The 14,355-nt window shown below is 36.3% G+C and overlaps 1 protein-coding gene across 3 annotated transcripts in view; it reads left to right on the top strand.

Annotated features, from left to right (window-relative positions):
• REV1 (REV1 DNA directed polymerase) overlaps positions 1 to 13,858 on the top strand; it is a 61,497-nt gene extending 47,639 nt beyond the window's left edge. For all 3 annotated transcript variants that reach the window (XM_065651117.1, XM_065651026.1, XM_065651203.1), the window contains 8 exons: positions 1,292 to 1,448; positions 1,812 to 2,014; positions 4,566 to 4,799; positions 9,415 to 9,523; positions 10,610 to 10,821; positions 10,992 to 11,148; positions 12,014 to 12,116; positions 13,556 to 13,858. In XM_065651117.1, the coding sequence (XP_065507189.1) occupies positions 1,292 to 1,448; positions 1,812 to 2,014; positions 4,566 to 4,799; positions 9,415 to 9,523; positions 10,610 to 10,821; positions 10,992 to 11,148; positions 12,014 to 12,116; positions 13,556 to 13,667 (1,287 nt within the window). In that variant the 3' untranslated portion in view covers positions 13,668 to 13,858. The remainder of the gene's footprint in view (positions 1 to 1,291; positions 1,449 to 1,811; positions 2,015 to 4,565; positions 4,800 to 9,414; positions 9,524 to 10,609; positions 10,822 to 10,991; positions 11,149 to 12,013; positions 12,117 to 13,555) is intronic.
• Positions 13,859 to 14,355: the final 497 nt, after the last annotated feature.

The following is a 14,355-nucleotide window of genomic DNA, read 5'->3' as shown; positions in this document are numbered from 1 at the left end:
AAATGTAAAAAAAAAAAAAAAAAAAAAAAAACACCAAAAAACAAACTGTGATATGGATTAACCCACAACTTAAAACAGCCTGAGGTAACAAAGTTAGACTGTATCTTCTACAGTTCTATTAGCATGTGTAAATTTTATTTTGTCTTACAATTTTCTTTAAACTTTTGCAGTTATTAATTAAGTAACCAATACAAACACAGCTTGTGATGCCAACCAAAGATACAGATCAGAGGAGTTTTTGCTCTAGACTGCAAGTCCGAGAGCCAGAAAAGTTACCACCCCACAGTTTGGCCTTTGTTTGAAGGTGAATTGCTGGCTCTTTTGAATCATGGTTTGTTTTAGAACACTCTTCTCAGTGGTTTTGTCATAGCAGTGTGAACCTACAAGAAGACTATTTGGGCATCAGCCATTTTTTACACAGAGGCTTTCTAAAACAAACCTGCATTTATTGGTCATCTAGATGTAGAAGTAGGGATTCACAATGTTGCCTTGCAAAAAGTCCGCTCCATGGCTTGAGTTTCTTCTTGGAGTTGAGGAAATATTTACCATCCTCTCCCTGTCTTCTTCTGGTTTCTTGTCCGTCTGTCTCCTTTGCTGTCTTTTTTCTTAATAATCACGTAGCATTAGCAGTAAACTTGCACAATGTAGCAGTGCATTCTTAGTTGGATAGAGCTTCTGAACCCCTGTTGATTGGTATTTAAAAGTAAATGAAAAGTGAGGATGTCTTTCAAAATGAGGAACACCTCATCTGATAAAGATTACTTTCACTGAAGTACTTCCATCTGTTGAGACTTTGTGAGAACCATGTCTGGAAGTGAAACAGTATTGTTTTTCTCATTTGTAGATTGAGGCGATGGATCTAGTATAGATTGTCCTCAGGAAGAATGTTCCTTTCTTGTATGGGTAGCCAGATTTAGTACTAGTCACTTGTTGGTCAGTACTTTTAGATTTTTTTGGTGTCTAAGGAATTTCATAATAAACATGTTGTTTCATGATCCTGTTGACAATGTTTTTCTATATCAGAGAAGTTAAGATGGTATTATCTTTGTAATTTCTTAGTTGTTGGATTGTGGTGGATAATCCTGGCATTTGCTTGGGATGTTTTTATAGACTATTTATGTGTATTTCAACATACTTTTATTCATTCTCTCCTCCACTCACAATAGGCAGCCAATTTCAGAAAAGGCAATGCTATTATGAAAGAGATTTAAAAAATAAAACAATTTTTTAAAAAATAAAAAATAAATTAATTTAAACTTCATCAAACTAATGTATTAATGTTTTGATTTAGGTTGGAATTCAGGTACAACAGTTAGTTCCCATCAGTAAAACCACTTCGGCTCACTCAGCAGTACAATCTGGACACTTACCTGGTGGATCGCATTCAGTTATTGATCTTTTTCATGTTCAGAAAACAAAAAAGTGCTCAGAAGAAGAACATAAGGAAGGTCAGTAAGCTTTTTACTTGGCATGTGTGATGGGGGTCAGTTCTGAAGTGCTGCAACATAGATTACCTTTTGGAATACTTGTTCAAAATTCAGTACAAATTATTTAACACAAACTCTTTGAGAGCGTGTTTGCTCCTGCAAAGGAAAATGCTACAAATGAAACTTTGTATAGGATTGTTCCAATCTTTTAAAAAAGTTAATAGTAACAAAGGATATTTTAAAAAAGAAAGTGATATAATTATGCAGTATGTTGTATAAACTATTTGGCAAAGAAAACTGGAAATTAGCTTCACTGTATTTTGAAATGTCAGAGTATTTTCAACTATTAGATCATTATTCTTTATTTTGTTTTCATATGTATAGTATTTGTGGCTGCTATGGACCTCGAAATATCTTCCGATTCAAGAACTTGCACTTTTCTTCCATCTCGTGGTGCCCATCTCACATCTGGTCTCAATTGTAATGTTAACAACACTGAGGCTGCTGTCAAATGGAATGGCGTGCATTCTCCTATCAGCGTAAAATCCAGGCTTAATTTGAGTATTGAGGTGCCATCTGCTTCCCAGGTAAAACCTGAGACTATAAAACGTCTCCAATATCTTGTAAAAACTTGGGATTGTCTTATTTGGATAGAGCAAAAAAATTTCCATTACGCTTTTTTAAGATAAAAAGAACTCTATTAGAGTACAGTGCACAGTAAGAAACTCTTGTTGATGCAGAACTATTTTGCCTTAATAAAAGGATTTTTTAAAAGCAGTCGTTTATAGACTAACTCAAAAATATTCTATTTATTCGAAGGAAAGCAACTTAATTTTCTGGTATCTGTTTCCATTCGTATCACTTGCCAAAGGATTGGAATGGAACAGGAATGGAAAAGATGCCAAGGATGCAATATTAAAAAAACATTACCTTCCACCTTTCACAACCAAAGCCCAGAGCCTAATTATAAAAAACCATGAAATATACTTTAGGAAAACTTCCATCAGAAACATTAAATGTATTCTATAGTTAATGTTCAATATTTATCTGATTACGATATGGTGCTGATTCATAAATTTCTTATGTTAGCTCATAAAAATTATTTCTGATTAGCTTAATCACTGAGTGGCTCAGGAAGAATTTTGACAAGTACTTTGTGTCATTTTCATGAAGGCAGAACCTTTAAATGTTTTTCATCCCTCTTTATGGCAGCAATATTGTTTGCCACAGATGCCGATAAATGATAATCAGGTAGTCTTCTCCACATGATGTCTTAAAGCCATGTATTCTGTATCAGTCTTTAAATTACACTCTAAATCTGTTTGCAAACTTTAGTCAGTGAGAAGGAACTGAACAGCAACTAGTCTGACACTACCTCACATACTTGTACAATGGCCATTGTCTAAGTTTCTGCCTACAAGAATGTCAAACTTGTATTTAGATTTAATTATTCATCTTCCTGTGTTTTTTCAAATTTTCTTCAAATAGAATTGAAGCTAAGATGCACACTTAACATTTAAACGGATATCAGCTTTTAGATGAGAGGAGGATAATCTTTATTTAAATAAAATATTTCTGCAGGGCTTTGGGGGTCTTCTCGTGTGTTTTAACAAGAGCCTCCTTATTTCCACTCCACATGTTATTCAAGCAGACATCTGTTATAGGGGTCTGCTATGAACAAGCTGAACTGAATTCTGTAGGTTTCTTAGGTAAAAGCAAATTTACATACTTTTCTGTAGAAATGTGTACTTTTAATTTCTGTATTTTAAATCTTTAAAACCATTTGTCGATGTTAACTGCTTTTCCAAATACTTAGACATTTTTAAAAGCCAGTTATGCTTTTAGCAGAAAACTGTTTTTTCCATAATGCAACACCCAAGCTAGCTCAAAAGCAACTTGACTGAACAATGTGAAGCTCCATATACGCAGATTCTCCTATAGGAGAATCGTGTATGAACAAACAGAAAGTGCCGTAGTTGTGCAGTAGTGTTCCTGAAGCTTTGGTGGTCTTATAGCACAATGCACTCACCTTTCCTTCTGCTGTATAACCGTATTACAATATGGAACATAATATGGAATTCGGTACAGAGGAGGAGTGGTGAGAGTTAGTCCCATGCTGCTGTTTGTGTACTGTGTGCTAGGAAAGCAACAGCAAGATATTTTACACCCAGGATTTCCAGAAAATGTTTATAGACGTATATATGTAGCAAACTTGGTATGAGGGAACACAAACAGAATGTACAATGAATAACTGAAGAGATTAATAGTACAGACAGCTTTCATCAAACCTCTCAGTTACCATAAGCCAAGTATCTTTTTATAGACATTTGTAGTTTTTCTCTGTAAATACAGAATCTGGTCATAAACTCCAAATTTTCTTCTTAAAGGTAAAAGATAAAGTTTTCTAACACTGCAATGGAGTCTCATTTAGCAGAACTTACAGTCAAGCGTTGGCATTTATCTACATAGTTTTACTCCAGTTTTACTTCTGAGAAAAATGATGCTGTAAAGCTGCTTGTCAGTTGTATTCATTCTGTCACTTGTGCAGCTGTCATTGTATGCTGCAGCTTCTGGGTATTGAAGGGTCATTTCATTTGTTTCAAGTTGATAATTGATGGTAAGTACCACTTATGGCAAGCAAAAATTTGAATCCAAATCTTATTTCACTATGAAGATCTATGACAAGAATCTGACAGTATGCAAACATACATAATACTATTAAAGTAAATTAGTAACATGTATCCTAGAACTATATAAAGAAATTAATTGCTTACTGCTTTCTACCAGACACCAATTTAGCATTAATATCAACATGTTGCCCATATAATTTCAACTCAGAATTTGGGTTTTCTTATCACTAGGTAGTTGTAGAGGAAATCTCATATATGATTTGTGAGAGTACAGAACGTCATGAAAAGATAAAACTGAGAATTCATATTTACAGAACTACTTAGTCTTAAATGATATTTTTACATTTCACTGCTGCAGAATGTATTTGTCAGGTTCCTCAGTATGTTTGCATTCACAGTTGTTTGAGGTTTTTTTCTAAAATTCAAGGGCTGTAAAACTAATTTTTGAGTAAAATTAACTCTGTTGTCTATTCCTCAGAATAATGTAAAACTTTTTATATATTTGTAGCTAGATAAGTCTGTGCTAGAAGCTCTGCCGCCTGATCTCCGAGAACAAGTAGAGCAAATATACACCATTCAGCAAGGAGAGAATTATGGAGACAGCAAAAAAGAGCCAATAAATGGATGTAACACTGCGCTTCTGTCACAACCAGTTGGAACAGTGCTTTTACAAATACCAGAGCTCCAAGAACCAAATACCAATACAGGAATTAATGTGATAGCCTTGCCAGCTTTCTCACAGGTAGGATGATTACAGAGTATCAATAAACATCAACTTGCCACCTGTAGGAAGAGTTAACAGCTTTTTCTTGAGACAGCGTTACTAGAATCTGTGACTTAGGAAAATTATTTATGTCCTTTAATAACTTTAAAATCTCTGCTTCTAAATGTAACTTAATCTATCACAAACATAGTATGATAGTATTTATTAAAGATTTATAGTAACCAGTATGCCTATTTTTTTGCTGTTGTTTAGCGTAAAACCTCCTCATTTACACTTTGCTTTGCAATCCAGTGTGTAAATAGCCCTTTTTTCTGCATTGCAGCTGAGTTATACTGCACCATAAGTCTGAAGCAGTCCTAAAATCTGCTTAGCTAGTCACAGGAGACTCACTCTGTTTAAGTGGATGTTTTGATGGTGTAAAGCAAACCACTACTAGCTTCTGTAGGTGTGACTGTTCGTATCACATTCCTTGCAGAAAGGCAAGCGTGGCTGAAGATTCTAAATTATCTCATATATAACATGTCCAAGATGAGGAAAGGGCAGCGTTGTTTCTTAAAACAGGGGCCTGAAGGGGGAGCAGGTAGCAGTAATGATGCTTCTAATGATATTCCACCCTTCAACCCAAGATGGTGCTGAACAAATATAGGGTAAAAATAAAAAAAAAATTTAAAGATTGCGTTACCCAGAGATATAATATTTTTCACATGCATCATGTAAAATAGAGCACTAATTTTATTTTTCTGTTTGCTGTGCCATTACTCCATTGCTATTCTCAGTGATATCACCTGATTGGATTTAGAGAGGGATGTTTGTTGCTGTTTCTAAGGCATAATGCTGCCTACCTGACAAAATCCAGAGAAGATTAGATAGAAATTCCTGACCTGTTTTCAGTAAACAGTAGTTAATGCATAATTGTTATTTAGAAGATGTGTAGTCTATTCTACTACTGTTAATTTCTTCACTTTGATTCAAGTTCATTGGTTCAAAAACAGTCCTGTCAGTTTTTATTCCTGAACTGCAAAGTTGGGCTTTCCCTGTGGAGATACTGTGCAAATAGTATATGAACTGTCCATACCCCAGCTGTTTTAAATTAAGTAGTTACATTCGTTCATTGGCAAGAGTTTATCTTGGATGTGTGGGTTAAATTATGCTGTGCTTTAAAGTACACCGATCCACTCTTGTTTTACCACTCAGTACTCTTTTTCAGGGTAAATCTTAACTGCATGTGACTTTCTGTAAAAATTACATTTAGTTTGTGTTTATGCTTTACCTATCTATTAATTAGGTAGCTGAGAATTGATTATTGTTTTTGTCTAACAGCATTACTTCTTGAAATTGTCTTAGAAATATGTAGTTTACGCTCTCAAATGCACTGTTTTGCCTGTCTCTATTTCCTAATGCATTTTGTGATTCTCTCACTCGATCAAAAAACATCAGCTTAGTAGAGCAGCCTTTTTGTTTGAAGATGTAATTCAAGAAGAATTGGCTACTTCCTATTTCTTTGTTGGAGGTATCCATACTATCTCTCTTAGAATGCTGTGTGCTTGTGCTCCGGATTTTCTCCTGAAAACCATTCAGCTTTCTTTATAGGTGAATAGAGAACTAAGATTTAAACCTTTCATTTTCTGAGTTAGGTCTAAGTTTAATACCTAGAATAATATGGTTGTGAAATAGCTTCCTCAGGCTTGGAGAAAAAAAAAAAATGCTAAAACTGGTTAACTAATATAAGAAGATTTTTTTTCTGTGTTAAAACCAAACGTGAACTTCATTCAAAAATATCATCTTTTGCTAAATATAGTTTGACACCTTTTTTTATTGTCAAAGTCTGTGTGGGAGTGTATATTGTATGAGTGCACAGAAACACTTAAGATTACTTTCTTTCAAATGATGCAGTGAACTAAGTAGTAATAGGTTTCAGGTATGGAAATATTGCAAGCCACTCCAAGTGGAGTACTTTAGCTACATCAACTCAGCAAATGTAAATGATGCTCTGCCATCTTTTTATAGCTTAATTAGGTTTGTTTTTCACCCCTTCATTCTTCTTGTCTGAACTGTGTTTTTATGACTAGGTACTAAGTTAATTGGCTGATAGTGATTTATTCATTAGAAAACATGTGGAAAATATCCTTTGCAGGGAAAAGTTCTCCCATAAAAAGAATCCAGATAGGTTGCATTAATTTCCATCAGCTGCTGAAGTAATCTTAAAATTTAGAAGAACTGTATATCTCTGTAGCAGCTGATTCCTGTAAAAGCATAGGATGCAAGAGGTAAAGATTACAGATGTTTAGAAATTAATGACATTTGTAGTAGTGGACTTAATTACAGGTGGCAAATGTGCACTTTGTCCTTACATTGTCTAAACATTTCTTTCTAAGGAAATCTATACAGCACATCAGAAATAACTAATGGCTGTATGCAGAGATAATACACAAATTTATGAAATCAAAGTTCTTCATAATGCGAATGTGATACAGCTGTGTGAAAGCTATGTTTAGGACACTCTGGCTGTACAGTAAATTACCCAAAACTCCAATTAATTAGTGTAGAATTCAAATTAACTTGACTGATAGCTCTTCCAACTGAATTTTTACATGTTACTCTTTCAGAGGGCAGTGATAGGGGGAATAACAAAAAAACACGTCCAGTTCCCTATAGTGCGTTATTTCTGCATGAATTATTAAGTGATGTACTCAAAAAGCAGCGTAAATTCAGGGCCTCCCAAATTCCTGACCCTTGAATACTTAACCAGAGAACACTGACCTTTTTAAAATAATTTTATTAAATAAAATTTATATTTAAAAAATAACTTAAGTCTCTGGACTTAATTGGCTGCATTCCACTACAATGCTTTGTTCTGCGCAACATATGCAATAATTGAGGTCAGAGCTGTTCCCATTTCCTCCTTTAATTAGTGAATATTTTGTGTCGTGAAAAATTTGTGTTGGCACATGGAGTTCTAAAAATGGAAAAAGTGTTCCGCTAAATTGATGAGTTTTACCTGTGGGAACACATTCATGTTTATTACCTATATAATTTAGGCATCATGTGTGTGAATGGCACAGCCCACCTTCCTGATAGACATATTTTGGTTTTAAAAAAATAATCTCTATTGAAAACAAGCGGTAACTTTTATTATATGTCAGTATGCATACATATTAAATACAGTATCTCAGATATTGGTAGAAATTGTATTGCGCCCTTAGAATAGTAATAGTAGTGCGATGGTTTAACTGCAGCTGGCAACCAAGTACCACACAGCCGCTCACTCACCCCTTTCACCCCAGTGGGAGAGGAGAAAGAATAAAAAAAACCTGTGGGTTGAGATGAAGACAGTTTCATAGGACAGCAAAGGAAGAGAGAAGAATGAGAATAATATACAAAACAAGCGATGTGCAATGCCCACCACCCCGCTGACTGATGCCCAGCCCATTCCTGAGCAACAGTCACCCCGGGCCAGCTTCCTCCAAGTTTATATACTGAGCATGATGTCATACAGTGTGGAATATCCCTTTGGCCAGTTGGAGTCAGCTGTCCTGGCTGTGTCCCCTCCCAGCTCCTTGTGCATCCCCAGCCTCCTTGCTGGCAGACCAGTATGAAAAGCTGAAAAGTCTTTGGCTGCTCAGCAACAACTAAAATATCTCTGTATTATCAACATTATTCTAAATCAAAAACATGGCACTACACCAGCTACTAGGAGAAAATTAACTCTTATCCCTGCTGAAGCCAGGACAAGTAGTTTTAAGTAATTTTTTTATTGATTCACACATCTCCGAATTTTACTGCTGAAATGAAGGGCACTCTCCCACTAGGCAGATTTAATCCTCTAAATGATAAGTTTGCTTTTTCAAATTAGATTTTTCAGATTGAGTTGAAAACACTGTCCAATAATATTGAGAAACTCAGAACACAGTGTCACTAATTTGCTGCTTCAGACACACAGTGAGGGAAGATAACCAGTAATACATGAAATTTTATTTTGTCCATATGAGTGTGTATGGCAATTGGCAACAAATTATTTCCTGTCTAGAATTCAAGCCCCTAGGACAGTGGAAGGGACTGTTTGTATCAGTTGAACAAGGGGTGGACAACTGTGGGAGAAAGAAACTAAACCCTTTTGTGCAGGTTCTAGATATGAGGTAGCTGGATTTGTGTTTCCTGTGCTTAAAGAAGCGAGACTATTTCCAAGGATATTTTGTTAGAGGAGTGTAGCAGCTTCCAGGAAATAGAAATATCAAAAGAAAAAGAGGAACAAAAGTGTGATTGTCACAATGTTTGAGTTTGGAAATTTGAAGGGAGTATTCTCTGAGTTAGTCTTAATTGTGCTGTTAATATAGCTGTACTGTGTATCAGTAGGTGAATAAGGATAGTGGTGAATAAATATAGTGTATTATAGGCCTATAAATAGTTATTTATAAGATAATAAATGTAGAGTAATGTTAAAAGCAAATTTTTATGGTTTTTACAAGCTAAAGTACATGAAGATTATATACAATGTACTTTACAGTGTTTCAGTTATGTGTCATTTTTGTTTGGCATAAAGTGTAAATACCTTTCTCATGTGAGTGGTCTAGAGGAGAGCAAGCAGTGTTGCTCACTGGTAAACTAATCAAATGAATCTTTTGTTACCGTTCAGGTGGACCCTGAGGTTTTTGCTGCACTACCTGCTGAGTTGCAAGCAGAGCTGAAAGATGCATATGATCAAAGGCAAAAGCACTCAGAGCAGCAACCTGCTACCACTTTTGGTGAGTATATATAGTGGTACAATAGTTTTGTATGAAAGTTGTTGACTATTTAAGGAGATTTATGCAACCCTAAATAACAAGCTGGAAAATATAACTAAAGCTTCTATGGAGGTCCAGTGTTGAAGAGAATTTTTGCATTTATTTTTCACAGACTGTCAGTTACAACCAGCTGTAGCTTCGTTTTGCAAACAGTTGCCTAGCTTTACTTAAATGGGTAATTATTTCAATTCACTGGGACTGGGGCACAAAACCTACCCAAGTCGATATGTTTGCAGAGTGGAATCTGAACTTGATATGTCTTGTGATTTAAAGTATCGCATCTTCATACCTAAGTTAGTTAAACTGTGTTCAGATAGCATTCTCCTGGTTCGATGAAACCCATAGCACTGGTATGGGTTTCAGGCAACTAGAGATACAATATAGCTTACCATATGTCTGATAGTCAGATGGTTTTACTCTGAGCTGGTCACCCAGGTCTCCTTTTTATAAAAATCAGTAGAAAGTAGTAAGATTAGTTGTCTGTGAATGTGCTTTCTCATAAAATAGGTGGGAAATTTCATGGGGTTCATTGCCAGTTAAACACTGCATTGATATAATCAAACCTTGATTTCATAGGCAGTAGACTAATGCAGATACATTAGTATGGTGGAATTAGAACCGTTTCCGTGGTAAACCATAATTAAAGCAGTTTGGGGGGCTTTTTGCTGCTGGTTTTGCTGATAACCACTGGTGGGATGTCTTAGCTAGCAGGTGTCTAGGTGGGACGGTGCTCTGTCTGAGGTGAAGCAATTTGTCCAGTAAGCTTCAGATTTCACCAGCTGCTCACATTCAAGCACTGAAATGCTTGATATGAAAAGGCTTATGAATAGTTGAGTATCCTCTGGGTATGCTGATGTCTAGCAGTGCTTTTCAAATACTTAAAACATTGCCCAAATCTGAAATGGCATGTGAGTGTTAAAGTTGCTTGATCTAGGTTGTGTTCTCCCAATTGATCCATAGATTTTTATGGAAGATAGAGTCCCGCTTTCGATGGAAAAGTATTGAATTTTAAATGTATCAACCAGTGGCTATTCTTGTGTTTTTCAGTGTCAAAAAATCCTTTCCTACACCTGAAGCATGCAACAGTGAAAAATAAGAAAAAAATCAGGAAAAAAAATCCAGTCAGTCCTGTAAAAAAGATTCAGAGTCCTTTGAAAAACAAACTCGTTGGCAGCCCTGCAAAAAACATGCCAGCTACATCTGGAAGCCCACAGAAGCTCATGGATGGTTTCTTGAAACAAGAAGGAACAGCTGCTCAGGTAATTTTAACACTAACAGCTTTCTGTAAAGCTATGTCCATTTCTTTAGACTTGGTCCATGTGCAGCTTATTTTCTTTACTGGATTCTTTACTAGACACTTATCTTTGTATATATGCGGTGTTACCATGTTTGTCAGACTGAGCATTATCAATTTTTATGTTTGGAATAGCCAGAAGCAGTTCCATCAACTTCAGATTCTTCAGGCCCATCAGCTCTGCAGGTGGAACAGCCTGGTTCATTTAGGCCACAAGCACCCAACCTAGCTGGAGCCGTCGAATTCAATGATGTAAAGACCTTGTTGAAAGAATGGATTACAACTATTTCAGGTACGGGATGTCATGCTCGTGGCGATCTTGCATACATCACAAGGAAAACGATTGTTTTAGTAGGCTTTTCGTACTTTATTCCTTCTTTTCACGGGTTATTTTTCACAGTAATCTTGAAGTCTGCCTGCCTTGCAATCTTGGAGTAACTTGATTCTTCCTGCTCAGTTGTTACTCTGTATTTGTGCTAGCTCCTATTTCTTGCTTAATGTCATTAAAATCTTCTTGTTCTGTCTTCAACCCATTTGTCAGGCCCTTGTCTTATGCCTTGATGTTACTTGTGTGGGAGGTTTTCCTTATTTTGTCCAACATGTTACAACCGCTAGAGTGAAAGCTCTTAAAAGGGAATTCTGCTTTTTTGAAGATGTCATTTTAGAGGTGAAGGAATGCAGTTTTTTCAAAATAACTGTTGGAAACAATTCTAGATTTAAGTGGAAAAGTATAACATCCTTGCCAAATTGTGATTTGAATTTTAACCTTATGTCGAACAATTATCAGCTCCTTAATATCTTGGGAAATCTGGCCTGCAAGATCCTTTGTATCCTGGACATTACTGTTCTCCTAAGAATTTCAAAACAGCCATTCCATTCTAAATCTTGGTTCCGTTTCCCTTTGGTTAGTATTAGCTTGGCTGTCATTCGTTCTTACTGAAGAAAAAAAGGGGTCTACGAGGCAGATATTTTGGGACCTTGCAGTCCTTTTATGTACACGACTTCTGACATTGCAGGGGAGGTATGGGAATACAGCAATTGCCAGATCAGCCCCTGGTGTGCTAACACTGCAGAATTCCTTTCTATTACATTCCAATTATTCTATGATTATATTCTAAGTATACTTAGAGAAAACTTCTCTTTTTTTTTAATTACAGATCCTATGGAAGAAGACATTCTACAGGTTGTGAAGTATTGTACTGATCTAATAGAAGAAAAAGATTTGGAAAAGTTAGATCTGGTTGTTAAGTACATGAAAAGGTAGCTTATTTGCTTGTACTTGTGACATTTAGACTGGTTTTGTTAGCACTTAGGCACTAAACGCTTCAATGTGAGGCCACAAGCCTATTAGACATTCCATTGATGAGTATAGATATTTTTTTCAAAAAAAATTGGGGTGAAAAAAAATAAGTTGGGCAGATAAAATAGGTAATTTGTGAAAAATTAATAGTAGTATTTAATAGCATTTGCTTTGAAGTCTTTTGTTTCCAGACAAAGGATATAGTTTTTGTCATCATTGTTACTTTTCTTCATCCTGTTTTCATTAATTTTTCATGTCGCCTTAGATCTTTCGTTTGTTTCATCTGATTTCAGTTCTCCTGCTGTATCCAGGCCCTGTCTCACCTCTCCAACCAATTAAATCCATTTTTATTACTTAGTTATTGTGCTGCTCTTACTCTTCCCAGGAGTCAGGAGGCCCAAGTTCCATTTATAAATTGCCCACTAACTGATAATTAACTATGGAGCTCAGCTTTCTGTGTCTTAGATCTGGAAAGTATTTATTTCACAGAATTAATCAACACCCAAAAGACTCTGGCAATGCAAAAACTTTGCTATGCTTTTGTATTATGGGATATCTTCAGGCTTCAGAAAATGCAAAACATGCAGTGCAGTGAACTGTTTTGGAGGATGCCGTGAATTCTTTAAAAACTTGTTCAGAAAGCAGCATCCTGTCCCATTCCTGGTCCCTGTACGTGAGATCTGCGCTGGTGGCAGCATGTCTCCCCAAAGCCTGGCAACAAGGAATCAGGAGCTGGATGATAGGCAGTTGTCTATATGACACTGATGTTAGGTCTTCCAGAGCTGTAGGTGGAGGAAGCCTCTGCTCTCCTCTAGTAGTGATCTGGAAGGGGGTTGTGAAAGTACAGAGCTGCTTTGTTTTCCTTGGGCATGTCCTCAATTTGCTTCTGGTAGCTGCTGAATGGTAGAGGTAGCTCATACCTCTCTGTGGGCCTCCATGATTTAGTCCCATTTTTAGCAATAAACACAATATAGGACCCCCAAAACCTCTTAATTAATTGTCTTAATCACCTTGGCATTCGTTGAAAGAAAAAAGTAGCAGGCATGTCTTGGGATGAGGAAGGAAATATCAGGAACCAGAAGTTGGCCATTTCTGATTCTTCAGTATGGAGTTGGTAGAAGGTCACCGAAGTGGTCACACTACTGCAAAATGCTGATGCTTACAAATTGGTGTGACACTGTTCATGTCAGAAACTTCACCACTGAAGGGCAGAGCAATCTCTGGCATTAATAAGATTTGGTATATTTGAGGAGAGAGGGCTTAACCAAGATAAAATCAAAATGCCATTCATCATGAACTGTTGTGATCTTGTTTTCCAGTATAAAGACCAAAAGTTGTTGTAAAAAGAACTGGTTCTGTAACAGTAATTTTCTTCCTCTTCTTCCTTTTTGCCCTTCAGGTTAATGCAGTCATCTGTGGAATCAGTCTGGAATATGGCATTTGACTTCATTCTTGACAATGTTCAGGTAGTTTTACAACAAACTTATGGAAGCACATTAAAAGTTATCTGAGCTTGTAGTAAAGAGCTTGATGAGAGCCTGGAGCTCTCTGCTAGCTGTGCCATAAGTGCTCGTGAGGTATTTGCAAAGTGCATGATAGTAATGCCCTGAGTTTTTATAATTTCAAATTTCTTTTTAAACAACGAAGTGTTTTGTACATTTCTTTTCAGAAAGTGCCAAATTTGTCAGTATTGCATGTAAATAATTGTGTTAAAATTCTTTTATTGTAGTATAGAATCTATTTACAAAATGTTTGTTTATAAAGTTTTATGGATTTTTACAGTGAAGTGTTTACAGTTGTTTAATAAAGAACTGTATGTATATTTTTGTACTGATTCTATTTTGTGATGCTTCAGTTTCAATGTAGCTAGCCCTGTTTATTACAGCCACAGCTGTGATTCATTTCACAAAGTTTTACACTGTGACACTGCCTCAGCGTGCATAGGACACTGCTGTACACTCACCTGGCTGCTTTTTGTTTCCTCTCGACTGACTTACTACAGATTGTAAGCCAAGGGATGACTATTAGCTCGTTTTCTGTTTCATCCTTTGAAGACAGCAACAGGTGAGGCCCAGCCACTCCCAAAGCACACACAGTGTTAGCTGAAGGGTTGTTGCTCTCTGAGATCTCTGGACTGTCACCTCTGGAGATGCGTGCTGGTGGAGGAAAACAAATGTAGAGGTTTAAACAGCTACCCAA

Source organism: Caloenas nicobarica, chromosome 1 (genome assembly GCF_036013445.1).
Source record: "Caloenas nicobarica isolate bCalNic1 chromosome 1, bCalNic1.hap1, whole genome shotgun sequence".
Lineage (NCBI taxonomy): Eukaryota > Metazoa > Chordata > Aves > Columbiformes > Columbidae > Caloenas > Caloenas nicobarica.
This window is presented reverse-complemented; position numbering and strand designations above follow the sequence as displayed.